This window comes from Heterodontus francisci, chromosome 8 (genome assembly GCF_036365525.1).
Source record: "Heterodontus francisci isolate sHetFra1 chromosome 8, sHetFra1.hap1, whole genome shotgun sequence".
Lineage (NCBI taxonomy): Eukaryota > Metazoa > Chordata > Chondrichthyes > Heterodontiformes > Heterodontidae > Heterodontus > Heterodontus francisci.
The window spans coordinates 115,531,457-115,546,538 of record NC_090378.1 but is presented as its reverse complement, the minus strand read 5'-3'; the positions used below and the strand labels follow the sequence as shown (position 1 = coordinate 115,546,538).

At 43.7% G+C, this 15,082-nt stretch overlaps 1 protein-coding gene across 8 annotated transcripts in view; it reads right to left on the bottom strand.

Moving 5' to 3' along the window:
* Positions 1–912: 912 nt before the first annotated feature.
* LOC137373086 (2-5A-dependent ribonuclease-like) overlaps positions 913–15,082 on the bottom strand; it is a 95,781-nt gene continuing 81,611 nt past the window's right edge. For 6 of the 8 annotated variants that reach the window (XM_068037953.1, XM_068037950.1, XM_068037955.1 and 3 more), the window contains one exon: positions 913–1,250. In XM_068037953.1, coding sequence (XP_067894054.1) covers positions 1,109–1,250 — 142 coding nt within the window. In that variant the 3' untranslated portion in view covers positions 913–1,108. Of the gene's footprint in view, positions 1,251–4,296; positions 6,205–15,082 lie in introns of those variants that run through there. The other 2 variants (XR_010975580.1, XM_068037956.1) reach the window with 2 other exon arrangements.

Below are 15,082 nucleotides of genomic sequence, written 5' to 3'. Positions count from 1 at the left end.
AAATCTGCTCAGTCCTCAGCCCATTGCAACTTTCCTCAAAACAGAACAATTACATGAAAATCCCAGCAATCCAGCACTTGCTTCAAACCTTCTGCTTGTGATGATCCATGCTGCGTCACATTACTAGAGTGAGTTTACTGTTGAAAACAGGAGTTCTTATCAATCTAGGAGCCATGACAGTGCAAATGGCATTTGTAAAACTAATGCTGTGAATGTGGCTTTAACCCTTAACCTACTGAATAAGCTTCATTATGGAACGCCTGCATTTCCAATCATGCAACACGCATATTGGCCCTCTAACTACGCCAAAGAAGTCCAAAAAAACCTGAAACTCCACTGATTTCACGGATTCATAGTAATTGCCAAAAGAAACAGGGAGAAGATAAGGTTTTTTTCATGCAGCGAGTTGTTACAATCAGGTATGCACTGCCTGGTTGCAGTGTTGGATAAGTCCTTTACCTGTTAAATAGATTTGTGTGACTCGAGACAGCAATATATTTGATAATTCACTTCATTTATTATTGACAAAACCTTAATATTAAAACACCTAACCAACCGTGTGCACATTAGCCCTGGCCCCAAAACACACTGTATCTAATAACGACTGGTGAAGTTGGCGTCTCCAAGCCAGTTCTCAAATACAGAAGAAGTTGCTTTTTCTTTTCTTTCTATCCAAATAAAACCATGCTGTCTGTCTGTTATGGCCTGGTGAGGAAGGGGTCTCAGACTTTCCTCTCACCCCCTCGTCTTGTTTGACAGCAACAGGGTTTATTCCTTTATTAAAAACAATGGTTGTGCTTACCACCCCAGTGAGTGCTTTCCCTTTTTCTTCTAATGTGATTGCAAAAGAACCAATCTAACAGGTTTTCTTGAGTTTCAACAAGAGGTAAGTTTATTATTCTTAACACTCTAACCCTATTTAAAAATACGCTACACATTCACACAAAAGTCACACACTAACAGATTAGAGGGAAACAGATTTAGTGGTTGGATTAAAGTCCAGAATAAATGGAACTTAAATACAGTCTGTAAATCCAGTAGTCCTTGCCTGAAGCTGTATTCCTGAAGTCCTCGCTGGTCAAAGGGCACTTTGGTTGGCTTGCTTTGCTCAGAGTCTTCCTGAAAGCAGAATTTGGAGTTGATTCTCTTCCCCGGTTGCTGGCTTTGGCAGTCTGTAGGCTTGAGGGGGAGGGAGGGTGGGGGGCAGGGCGGGGGTCCCCAGTTGCAAATGGTTCTTTTCTTGATATTTTCTGGGGAAAGAGAGAGAGAGACAGGGGTGTCAGTCACCTTCTTCTTTGCTGTCTCAGTTACTGCCTGTCTGTTGTCTGTGTGGCAAAACTTTCAGTTTTTTCAGAGAGGAGCGAGCAGTCACATGGTTCTATCCCCTTTGAATCTCATTAGAAACAAAGTCTAAAACCCAAAACTCATCTTAGGTGGGGTTGTCAGGGTTTACTCCCAAACTACCCCCTCCCCACCCCTGGAGGGACGTCTCCACTTATGAATGCCTCAGGATGACTTTGAATGGCTCGCTAACGAGGATAATCTGGCTAATCTATTCAGTCTGCAGCATTGTTCTGGCTGGGCTTCTTGTTAGACTTTTTGTCTCCAGTTCAATCTTCTGGTGTTTCAAATGTAAATTGCAGTGGCCATCTTGGCTACTAGTTTTTTTTTAAAGTTACTGTAGGTTTTTCCCATTAAAAGTCTAATGTAATTTTCCAACCGATGAGATTAATATTTCCCATTTGGCATATAGGGTTGTTCCTGACACTCTCTTATGGTTCTCTTCCTATTGGATACAACCCTATGTCACGTTAAACAACTGCCCAGTCAGTCGGGTTGCTTGCCAAACAGAGATGAGAGGCCCCATGCCTTTTCACACCATACTCTTATTTAATGTTATCAGTGCTTTCCCAAACCATTGCTTTGTTATAAACAACCTTTTGATGTATACACATATAGCAGCATAGTACTGTTTGTATTGCCTGCCATACACTACCCCTGGTGTGATGAAAAGCCTGTGTTTCAAAAGCTTATCTTGTCGGCATCATTGAGGGGGAAAGCCAGGCTTCTCGAGAACACAATTTAAACCAATTAGTTTTGTCTCTATTAAAAACAGAAGTCATATAAAAACATACCGATATACCCTGGAGAAAGCAGATTCAATAGCAACTTTCAAAAGAGAACTAAATTATTGAAGGGGAGAAAATTGCAGGGCTATGGGAAAGGGTGGGAGGTGGGACTCTTTAAAGGGCTGGCAAAGGTACGATGGGCCAAATGGCCTCCTTCTGTGCAGTCAGACTCTATGATTATTGGTCCAATAGAATTGTAATTAGAAGCTGGGTTTTTTAAACTGGACACAGTTGACTTGTCTGCTTAATCCTTGATATCCCTTTTCCTCAATGGGCTGATTAATAGTAATTACTGAATGCCAATTTGTAACAGATGGTATAATGCCAATTGGAGAGAGTACTCTCAGTTAGGTGAGCATCCCCTCACTATTTTTTAAGAAAACTTTCTCACCACTGCTCTCCCAATATAAGGAAGCCGCATTATGAGATAAAGTGCTGCTTGCAAATTAAATCACAGCAACCTTTCAATGATTATTCCCTAAACCTAATCAAATAATATGAATGTGGCAATTCATTCACCATGGGACCTGAAGAGGGCAAGTAAAGGGTTATCATTAGCTAGCTTCATGATTAACCGGGCTGGAGTTGCACAAACACAGTTGCAGCTGCCAGCACAAGGGGATGATGTGTGCAGGGTGAAGATTTTTGAGAAACCACAAGGTGCTGTCCGTTCACGGTCACAGGAACAAAGGCGGTGAATTTTTCATACAGAATGTAATAAGTGTTAATTGCTCGAGAATAACATGGTCTGCTGCCATGTACTTTTGAGCTTCGGTTAAAGGCTGTGTAACCACTGCGGACGTGTCTTCATTGTAATAGGACAATATAATCACTGTGCACAAGTGAGCTTTAATTAAGCAATGTCAATTTCATCTCGTGAGTGAGCTTTGATTAAATAATGTCAATTTCATGTCAACTCCTGATTGGTGTATGCTAATAATTGGATCTATCTGAACTCTATAATAATGATGGAATGTAATTGATCGGTGAGCCGTATGGGATCACTGGATACGTGCGACACCCTTGCAAATGCTTGAATGAACCGGTGGAAAAAGACTCGAGTCTGGTGACTGCGGGTGTGGAGGGCAAATGAACTCCCATGACAGCACCCACCAGAAGAAATCAAAGGATAGGAGACAAAATCAAAATCCACACAAAGTCTGAAGTGCTCATCACAAGAAGTGCTGGATGGAAGGAAGAATTGCACGATGAGTCTTGTTATTTTGGAGTTCAGATTGCCAGCAAATCATTCAAGTGTCATTCTTTTGTCATCTGAACACATCAATTTCTGTCTCCTCCTATTCACCATTCCCTAGCATCAGCTTGGCTCAAGGAGAAGCACTGGATCAATGGCCTGAAGTTAACGATTAGGCAGTGGCCCCAGCCACTGGCTGGAAAGCCAGGACAGCCCGCCTCTGCTGCCCTGGAAACCACGCTGCTATTTTGCGTGGCTCAGCCAATTAATGGCTGGCAGTCGTAGCTTCCGCCCCTCTGAGGCAGCATGTCCCGCCTTCAACATCTGCCAGCCAATCAGAGGGCTGGTGGCTCTTCAGTCCCAGTAGCACCACGGGAGCAAGTGGCCACTGCTGGGACTGCACCCAGTCAAAAGAGGATCCATGGATACCGGCCTCTGAACAGGTAAGAGGGGTCAGGGCTCGCCGGGGCCAATCAGCTAGGCCGCAGAAAGGTGTGGGGGTGGGGGGGAAAATCTATTGAGAGGGTGGGGGTGATCCAGTGGAAGTGACCTGTGTTACTGTGGGGGGGGGGGCACAGGGTGCCTGATCAGGAGCCCCCCCCAAGGAGGCTGCCAGGTATTACTGGGCAGTCTCCTCAGGTGTCAGTGAAGTGATTTATGACCTTAACCCCCTCTCGGGGTCAAACCAAATCAAGCATACTCCTCTGCTAATAGCTTTCAATTAAGTTTAAACTAGACAGATTCCCACAGACACTTGTTTGGGTCTGAACTGAATTAGCTCTCCCTCAAAGAAAGAAGTCCACAGAGAATATTACCATATTTCGGATAGCCTATTTTTAAAATAAATGATAGCTAGGTCATAAATATCCACCAGATATTACAACGGTCTGGGAGACTCTCTTCAATACGTTTCTCCTCACATAAGGAGACACAGCGAGGGGTTCTTGCAGTTGTATACAGAATATTACGCGAGATGTTTACTAATTTATTTATAAATTGATTAAAGAATTGAACATGCAATACACTTAAGTGGCTAAGTATGCTACATCAAAGATTACTAAAAGATGTAAAACAAAATCTTATTTCTAAAATAAGAATACAAAAATTCAACCTTGACACTATTACAGCAAAATATCTTAGAATATCTATCAAAATTCAAAGTACACTGTTACCTTAAATTCCCCGAGTAAGCCTCCTGCTTAACAAGACAAAACACTCTCAGTTGAGAGCAGAATTCTCATGTCAGGCAGTCAGCTTCCTTTACTGTGAAGTGAGAAGCACTGCTGAGGAACTCAATACTTCTGATTTTTCGATTCAAAACTCACGTTTATACTGTTTCTAATCAATTAGCTCATCCTTAGCAAATGTAGGTGTTACCTTTCTGTGAATGTTCCTCCCTCTTTCATTATCCATATATGGTTGCATTATTCACTATTATTCTCAATGATTTAATTGCTGAGAATTCCCCTAGCATGAAATTATGAGCTTTTATCGGGTCAAAATGTTTGTAGCGTTTGATGGTAGCACTATGACTTTGGTTTATTGGTTACTTAACTTCATAAATGTGTTTTATTCTTAAAAGTTTTTTCAACGAATATAGTGCAGTAACTGTTTTTTTCCTTTTGGGTTAACTTAAGGTGACATGGTATCTGTTCTTTGTACGTAACAATCCATTCGTAATGGTTCTTTGGTGCTACCTTCTACCATCTTCGTTAAGATAGTCTGTATCATTATCAATGCATTAGGATTATAGTTATAATTGTGTACCATGTACAGTATGTCTCAGTATGTCTCATTTTCCAATTAGTTCATAAATTCCAATGTAGCAGAGACATTGGGATGGATTTTTTAACTAATAGAGAATCATGAATTTTTAACTCTGCTCTTAAAGGGAATCTTGAAAACTGACAATTTATTCAATCTTTGATTGTATTAAATGAATCTTGATTCCTAAAGTTTAATGTATTAATTATATTTGAATTCTACCTAATTAAGTGTATTAATTATCTATATTCTTTCCTAATTATCCCTATTATACCTATACTTCATCACAGCAGAGTGCCCATCTGCCGCTGATTAAATACCAGCGGCAGCGGGCATAGGCCCTTAAGTGGCTATTAATTTGTCCACTTAAGGGCGTCAATTAGCCTAAGGGCGGGTGGGCAACCTGCCACCTCGCCCGCCACTGGTAAAATACCAGCGGGGGCGGGGAGGTGACGGGCACAGCGCCCCTGCCATCCTACACAATTTTACACTCCCACCACCCCCCAGCCCGATCTCAGGGAGGGGCGTAAAATTCCGGCCAAAATGTTGTGGCTTCAAACTCTATTCCAGAGTACTGAGGGAGTGCTGCACTGTCAGAAGTGCTGTCTTTTGGATAAGGCTCTGTAAAAGATTCCATGGCGCTATTGAGGGAAGAGCAGAGGAGCTCTCGCTGGTGTCCTGGACAATATTTATCCTTCCACCAAGATTATTAAAACAGATTATCTGGTCCTTTATCTCGCTGCTGTTGGTGGGATCTTGCTGTGCACAAATTGGCTGTCATGCTTCCTACGTTACAACAGTGACTACACTTCAAAAGTACTTCATTGACTGTAAAGCATTTTGGGATGCCCTGAGGAGATGAGAGGCACCATATAAATGCAAGTTCCTTCTTTTTATGATACCATTGAAGCATGCATGTAGTTCTGGCTAATATCGCAACAATCCTGTGCAGAACCGCCAAGGAGTTATCAATCCTTTGATGGCAGGAGCAGCCTTTAATCTTTTGGAAAGTGCTTATTCCACTCGGTGTGCTTCACAGCATTGTAGATAGTGACGATGAGATCCGGAAATAATCCAAAGCAATATTCTTCTGGACTCTTCAGTAAACTGTGGAATCTGAAAAACAGTAATTAATGATAGATAGGCTTGTGCCAATGAAGGTTTTTCTTACTGAGCACTAAATGCTGAGTTTTGGTATTTAACGCTCACCACGATTCAAAATATCAACATTAAAGGCAGCTAATAAAAATTGCCTTAGTATTTCTGCAAGCTTTGAATAAAAATACCATTTACCCCTCTCCAGAAGGACACAGCTCACACGCAGGTACAATTCCACATCGGCAGAAACCCCCAGAGAAGTCGCTGAAACTGCTGTTTCCATCAAAGCGATTGCAGAGGATCAGGGAGAACGGCTGTAAAAATGTTATCCTGCTGTGGCTCAGTGAGTAGCACCCTCGCCTCCAGGTCAGAAGGTTGTGGGTTCAAGTTGCACAACAGGACCTGAGCATGTAATCCAGGCTGATACTACAGTACTGCACTGTGGGAGGCTCTGTCTTGTGCAGACTGAGGCCTCTATCTGCCCTTTTGCATGGATGTAAAAGATACCACAGCACTATTGCTCTGCTGTTCTAGACAATATTTATCCCTCAATCAACATCACTGAAAAATACCGATTACCTGGTCATTATCACATTGCTGTTTGTGGGAGCTTACTGTGCACAAGTTGGTTGCTGTTTTTCTACATTACAACAGTGACTACACTTCAAAAAGTGTTTGGGGACGCCCTGTGGTTACGATAGGGTCTATATTCATGCAAGACATTTTTTAGTGATTCAGTTGAGGTTTAAAAACCATTGACAACAAGAGGAAGAGAAATCTACAACACAGGCATCTACCCAGCAATATGAAAATTGCCCAAGTATGTCCTGCACACAAAAGGCAGGACAAGTCCAACCCGGCCAATTACCGCCCCATCAGTCTCCTCTCAATCATCAGTAAAGTGATGGAAGGTATCATTAATAGTGCTATCAAGCAGCACTAACTTAGCAATAACCTGCTCAGTGATGCTCAGTTTGGGTTCCGACAGGACCGCTCAGCTCCTGACCTCATTACAGCCTTGGTTCAAACATGGACAAAAGAGCTGAACTCAAGATGAGAGTGAGAGTGACTGCCCTTGACATCAAGGCAGCATTTGACTGAGTGTGGCATCAAGGAGCCCCAGCAGAACTGGAGTCAATGGGAATCGGGGGAAAACTCTCTGCTGGTAGGAGTCATACTTAGCGCAAAGGAAGATGGTTGTGGTTGTTGGAGGTCAATCATCTCAGCCCCAGAACATCACTGCAGGAGTTCCTCCGGGTAGTGTCTTAGGCCCAACCATCTTCAGCTACTTCATCAATGACCTTCCTTCAATCACAAGGTCAGAAGTGGGGATTTCGCTGATGATTGCACAATGTTCAGCACCATTCGTGACTCCTCAGATACTGAAGCAGTCCGTGTAGAAATGCAACAAGACCTGGACAATATCCAGGCTTGGGCTGATAATTGGCAAGTAACATTCACGCCACACAAGTGCCAGGCAATGACCATCTCCAACAAGAGAGAATCTAACCATCTCCCTTTGACATTCAATGGCATTACCATCACTGAATCCCACTCCATCAACATCCTGGGGGTTACCATTGATCAGAAACTGTACTGGAGTAGCCAGATAAATACCGTGATTATAAGAGCAGGTCAGAGGCTAGGATTCCTGAGGCGAGTAACTCACCTCCTGACTCCCCAAAGCATGTCCACCATCTACAAGGCACAAGTCAGGAGTGTGATGGAATACTCTCCACTTGCCTGGATGAGTGCAGCTCCAACAACACTCAAGAAGCTCGACACCATCCAGGACAAATAAGCCCGCTTGATTGGCACCCCATTTACAAACATTCACTCCCTCCACCACCGACGCACAGTGGCAGCAGTGTGTACATGCTGCAAGATGCACTGCAGCAACGCAGCAAGACTCCTTCGACAGCACCTTCCAAACCCGTGAACTTTACCACCTAGAAGGACAAGGGCAGCAGATACATGGGAACACCACCACCTGCAAGTTCCCCCCCAAATCACACACCATCCTGACTTGGAACTATATCGCTGTTCCTTCACTATCACTGGGTCAAAATCCTGGAACTCCCTTCCTAACAGCACTGTGGGTGCACCTACCCCAAATGGACTGCAGCGGTTCATGAAGGCAGCTCACCACCACCTCCTCAAGGGCAATTAGGGATGGGCAATAAATGCTGGCCTAGCCAGCGACACCCACATCCTATGAAAGAGTAAAAAGATATTGCAGGAATTGTAGAAAATTGTTGGTAGCCTTATTGATTATAGGTACGATTACAATAATGGAGGATATAGGTAAAAGAAAGCAATCAGTGGAGATTCTATGGTTAGAATTGAGGAATATGAATAATGGGAATTGTCTACAGGCCTCCTGATAACAGCAATGAAATGGCAGAATATATTCATTCAGAGATTAGCAAAGCTTGCAGCAAAAGCAGTGTTATTTTAATAGAATAATTTTCACATAGGTTGGGAAGAGCGGAGTACTTCAAATCAGAAAGGTAGTGAATTTCTCGAGTCCATTCACAATAGTTTTCAGGAGCAATATGTCCTGGAACCACAAGATGGCAGGCCATACTAGATTTAACACTGAGTAATAAACCAGACTCAGTTAATAAGCTGTGCTTGCGAACAACGCAGCCACGAGGTGGCGCAGTACTGGCACAGACACAAATGCAGCCTCATTGACCAAACCGTGAAAGAATAAAAAAAAGACCAAACACTTAAGAGAAATTTGAACTGATTTCAGAGAGCCAGTGTGGATTTGTAATGGGTATGCCTAACAAACCTAATTGAATGTTTTGAGGAACTAACTAAAGTAGCAGACAAGAATGTCTATGGATGTTGTTTATATCGATTTCCAGAAGTATTCAATAAGGTTCCACATGGACTGTTAGCTAAAGTTAAATCTCATGGTATTGAAGACAGATTATTGACTTGGTTAGGACATTCATTAGGTGGTAGAGGACACAGAGTAGGGATACTGGGTATATACTCGAATTGGACAGGTGCAGTGCCCCACCGGGATCTGTGCTGGGGCCTTAACTATTCACTATATTTATTAATGATTTAGATAACACAATAGTGAGCCATATATGCAAGTTTGCTTATGACACAAGTAGTGTAGATGATAGCATAAAATTACAGAGAGACATTGATAGATTAAATGAGTGGGCAAAAGTGTGGTAGATAGATTTCAACGCATTTAAGTATGAGGTCATCCATTTTAGACCTAAAATGGATTGAACTGAGTGTTTCTTAAATGGTGAAAAGCTAGGAACAGCGAAGATCTAAAAAGACTTCGGGGTCCATGTACAAAGATCGCTAAAGTAGTGTTGTCAGGTATAAAAAATAAATCAAAAAGGCTAATGGAATGTTACCTTTCAATCTAGAGGGCTAGAACAACAAAGGGTCAAAGTCTTGCTACAGATACAAAAAGCCCTGGTTTGACCAGAGCTGGAGTACTGTGGAATTGATGGTCTAGAGAGAATATTTTTCTGCTGGTGATTGAGTCTAGGACAAGGTGACATAACCTTAAAATCAAAGCCAATCCATTCAGCAGTGAAGTCAGGAAACGCTTCTTCATGGAAAGGGCAGCAGAAGTGTCCCTTTGCGTGAAGAAGTGTGGAACTTTCTCCGAAAAAAATCATCGGATGCCAGCTCAATTAATAACTTTAACTCATATTGAAAGGTTTTTGCGAGTCAAGGGTATAAAGGGATATAGGGCCAAGGCAGATGGAGGGAGGTAGGATACATATCAACAGTGGTCTCACTGAATGGCAGAACAGGTTTGAGGAGCAGGGAGGAGGAAAGGCATGTAGGGTCACTTACGTGAAATTCAAGAGTAACAACAACATTCAGTGGAACAATGAGCATAGGACTGTCAATAAAATCAAGAGAGACAAGGCTGTGATGGAGCGAGGGTGGAGGTCTGAGGTGAAAGAAGGAGCATCCATCCCATACCAAAATGTACTTGCGTGAGAAGGACCTTGCGTCAAACATATTGAAGTCCTGGATGGATCTAGGCTTCATGGAGAGTTAGGAGATGCTGGCAGAAAAAGGGACATTTGGCACAAAAGAAGAATCTGTGCTTCTACGAGGCAGCTTCAGTGATGGTGGAGATACCGGAGTTACGTATTTGAGGCCAGAGCAGATAGTGATCTGACAATGTCAACGGATGAAGTGATAAAATCTGAGCTATTAAAGGTAAGAGGCAGTAGCTACAAGTTGGAGTTGGAAGAGACATGAAACTGTCTTGTAAAAAACAGAGGTAAGTAAGATTTTCACTGCCTCATTGAATGTCACGGAGGAGATTAAGATTCAAGTTTAAGTTTCAACACTGTTGACATGCTATGCTACCATGAGGAGCATAGCGTTAAACCTAATCTTATCCTCATCACACACCCACATCTAAACACGTTCCATCAGAGGTGGAGGGGCGACATGATCGAGGTTTACAAAGTCATGAGCGGCATGGACAGAGTGGATCGTCAGAAGCTTTTTCCCAGGGTGGAAGAGTCAGTTACTAGAGGACATAGGTTTAAGATGCGAGGGGCAAAGTTTAGAGGGGATGTGTGAGGCAAGTTCTTTTACACAGAGGGTGGTGAGTGCCTGGAACTTGCTGCCGGGGGAGGTGGTGGAAGCAGGTACGATAGTGACGTTTAAGAGGCATCTTGACAAATATATGAATAGGATGGGAATAGAGAGATACGGCCCCAGAAATGCAGAAGGTGTTAGTTTACACAGGCATCATGATCGGCGCAGGCTTGGAGGGCTGAATGGCCTGTTCCTGTGCTGTACTGTTCTTTGTTCTTTGTCACTGGATAAAGATCAGGAACAATACACCAGATAGTTCCATCAATGAGCACCGTGCCAGCTCATTTCAACTAATTCAGCGTTAATCGTGAATCAAATCTTAGACGTTCCTGCTCTACTTTGCTCAGTAACACTCATTCAGCCATCACAGTAGACCTTCCTTTGTACTGTATTTCCCTTGGTTGAGTCATGGCCTATTGTTACTTACTTTTAATCAGTGACTGCATGTCATGACTCTGCAAATCCATCATGTGTAATCTGCACTTGCATGAGATGCCATGATGTAAACTTGCTCCACTACTGTTCTGTCGATGGCCTTGGACGTTATAGTGCATTACTAAGCCATTAATGACAAGATCTGAGGTTCATAGCATCACAAAGTCATTTACAGCATAGAAGGAGGCCATTCTGCCCATCAAGTCCATGCCGGCTCTCCGCGAAGCAATCCAGTCAGTCCTACACCTCCACTCAATCCCTGTAGCCCTGCAAGTTTATTTCCTTCAAGGACCCACCCAATTTCTATTTGAAATCATTGATTGTCTCCACTTCCACCATCCTCGTGGGTAGTGAGTTCTAGGTCATTACCACTCGCTCACATTCCTGCTGCATCTCTTGTCCAAAACTGTAAATCTGTGTCCCCTAGTCCTTTTACCATTAACTAATGGGAAGATTAGCATTTTTTATCAAAGCCTGCCGTAATCTTGTATATCTCTATCAAATCTCCCCTTAATCTCCTTTGCTCCAAGGAGAACGACCCCAGCTTTTCCAACCTAACCTTGTAACTAAAATCTCCCATCCCTGGAACTGCTCTGGTAAATCTCCTCTGCGCCTTCTCAAAGACCCTCACATCCTTCCTAAATAGTGATGACCAGAACTGGATGAAATAGTCTAGTTGGGGCTTAACAGAGCTTGATAAAGGTTCAGCATAACTTCCCTACTTTTGTTCCCTATGCCTCTGTTTATGAAGCCCAAGATCCCACCTGCTTTACTAACCACTCTTTCAATATGTCCTGCCACCTTCAAAGATTGACACTCATGCACCCCCAGCTCCCTGCACAATCTTTAGAAATATGCCATTAAGTTTATATTGCCTCTCCCTATCCCTGCTGCCAAAATGCATCACCTCGCACTTGTCAGTAGTAAATTCCATCTGCCACTTGTCTGCCCATTCTGCTAGCCTATCTATGTCCTGTTTCATGCGGTTCATATCATACTCACAGTTTGCCACTCCTCCAAGTTTGATATCATTGACAGATTTTGAGATTCTACTCTATTCCAAGATCCAAGTCATTTATATATAGCAAAAGAAGCAGTGATCCTAGGACTGACCATAGGGGAACACCATTCTCCAGTCTGAAAAACAACCATTTACCACAACTTGCTGTTTTCTATCCTTAAGTAGCCATATAAATACCGTGGCTACAAGAGCAGGACAGAGGCTAGGAATCCTGAGGCGAGTAACTCACCTCCTGACTCCCCAAAGCCTGTCCACCATCTACAAGGCACAAGTCAGGAGTGTGATGGAATACTCTCCACTTGCCTGGATGGGTGCAGCTCCAACAACACTCAAGAAGCTCAACACCATCCAGGACAAAGCAGCCCGCTTGATTGGCACCCCATCCACAAACATTCGCTACCTCCACCACCGACGCACAGTGGCAGCAGTGTGTACCATCTACAAGATGCACTGCAGCAACGCACCAAGGCTCCTTCAACAGCACCTTCCAAACCCGCAACCTCTACCAACTAGAATGACAAGGGCAGCAAATGCAAGGGAACACCACCACCTGCAAGTTCCCCTCCAAGTCGCACACCATCCTGACTTGGAACTATATCACCATTCCTTCACTGTCACTGGGTCAAAATCCTGGAACTCCCTTCCTAACAGCACTGTGGGTGTACCTACCCCACATGGATTGCAGCGGTTCAAGAAGGCAGCTCACCCCCACCTTCTCAAGGGTAATTAGAGATGGGCAATAAATGCTGGCCTAGCCAGCGACACCCACATCCCATGAATGAATTAAAAAAAAAAGCCAATTTTTTATCCAACTGGGCACCGGCCCTCCTAGTCCATGAGCCTCAATTTTGTTAACTAGCCTTTTATGTGGCACTTTGTCAAATGCTTTCTTAAAATCCATAAAGACATAGAGCATGGATCAGTACATGGGATTGTGATATTATAGCTATTACGGAAACGTGGTTGAGGGATGGGCAGGACGTGCAGCTCAATGTTCCGGGGTACCGATCTTTCCGGCGTGACAGAGGTGGAGGTAAGAGAGGAGGGGCAGTTGCACTATTGATTAGGGAGGACATCATGGCAGTACTTAGAGAGGATATCCCGGGGGGAACGTCCAGCGAGGCCATATGGGTAAAACTTAGAAATAAGAAAGGGGTGATGGCTTTGATGGGATTATACTATAGGCCCCCCAATAGTCAGAGGGAAGTGGAGGAGCATATATGTAGGGAAATCACAGATAGGTGTAGGAATTTTTCTAAAAAATAACTTAGTGTAGGTCAGATGGTTTCACAGGTCGGCGCAACATCGAGGGCCAAAGGGCCTGTACTGCGCTGTAATATTCAAAAAAAAAAAATTATAGGGTTGTAATAGTAGGTGATTTTAACTCCCCTAATATTGACTGGGACTCCCTTAGTGCTAAGGGATCAGATGGGGAAGAATTTGTTAAGTGTGCCCAGGATAGTTTTCTGAAGCAGTATGTGGATGGCCCTACTAGAGAAGGGGCTACACTCGACCTCCTCTTAGGAACTGAGGATGGACAGATGGTTGATGTGTCAGTGGGGGAGCACTTTGGGACCAGTGACCATAACTCTATTAGCTTCAAGATAGATATGGAAAAGGGCAGGACTGGTCCTCAGGTTGAAGTCTTAAATTGGGGGAAGGCTAATTTTGATGGCATCAGACAGGAACTCTCAAAAGTTGAATGGGAGAGGCTGTTTACAGGTAAAGGGACATCTGGCAAGTGGGAGGCTTTTAAAAGTGAGATAGGAAGAGTTCAGGGCCGGCATGTTCCTGTTCGATGGAAGGGCAAGGCTGGCAAGTTAAGGAAACCTTGGTTGACGAGGGATATTGAGGGTCTGGTCAGGACAAAGAAGAAGGCATATGTAAGGTATAGGCAGCTGGGATCAAGTGAGTCCCTCGAGGAGTATAGGGGATATAGGAGTACACTTAAGAAGGAAACTAAGAGGGTGAAAAGGGGTCATGAGATTTCGCTGGCAGATAAGATAAAGGAGAATCCTAAAAGATTCTATAAGTATATTAAGAGTAAAAGGGTAGCTAGGGAGAGAGTAGGTCCCCTTAAGGATCAGTGTGGCAATCTATGTGTGGAGCCACAGAAAATGGGCGAGGTCTGAAATGAATATTTCTCGTCAGTATTTACCATGGAGAAGGTCATGGAAGCTAGTGAGTTCAAGGGAGGGAACACCGATAACCTGGAGCATATCAACATTACAAAGGAGGAGGTGTTGGAGGTTTTGAAGTGTATTAAGGTGGATAAATCCCCCAGGGCCTGACCAGGTGTATCCTAGGATACTATGGGAAGCAAGGGAGGAGATTGCTGGGGCCCTGGCACAGATTTTTGTATCATCGTTAGCCACGGGTGAGGTACCGTAAGACTGGAGGAAAGCTAATGTTGTGCCTTTATTTAAGAAGGGCAGCAGGGATAAGCCAGGGAACTACAGGCCGGTGAGCCTTACATCAGTGGTGAGAAAGTTATTGGAAGGGATTCTGAGAGACAGGATTTATATGCCTCTGGAGAGGCATGGTCTGATTATGGATAGTCAGCATGGCTTTGTGCGTGGGAAATCATGTCTCACGAATTTGATTGAGTTTTTCGAGGAGGTGACCAAGAGGATTGACGAGAGCAGGGCAATGGACGTTGTCTACATGGCCTTTAGCAAGGCCTTTGACAAGGTCCCGCATGATAGGCTGGTCCAGAAGGTTCGAACACATGGGATCCAGGGTGAGCTCGTAAATTGGATACAAAATTGGCTTGGTGATAGGAGGCAGAGGGTGGTAGTGGAGGGTTGTTTTTCAGATTGGAGGCCAGTTGTGTGC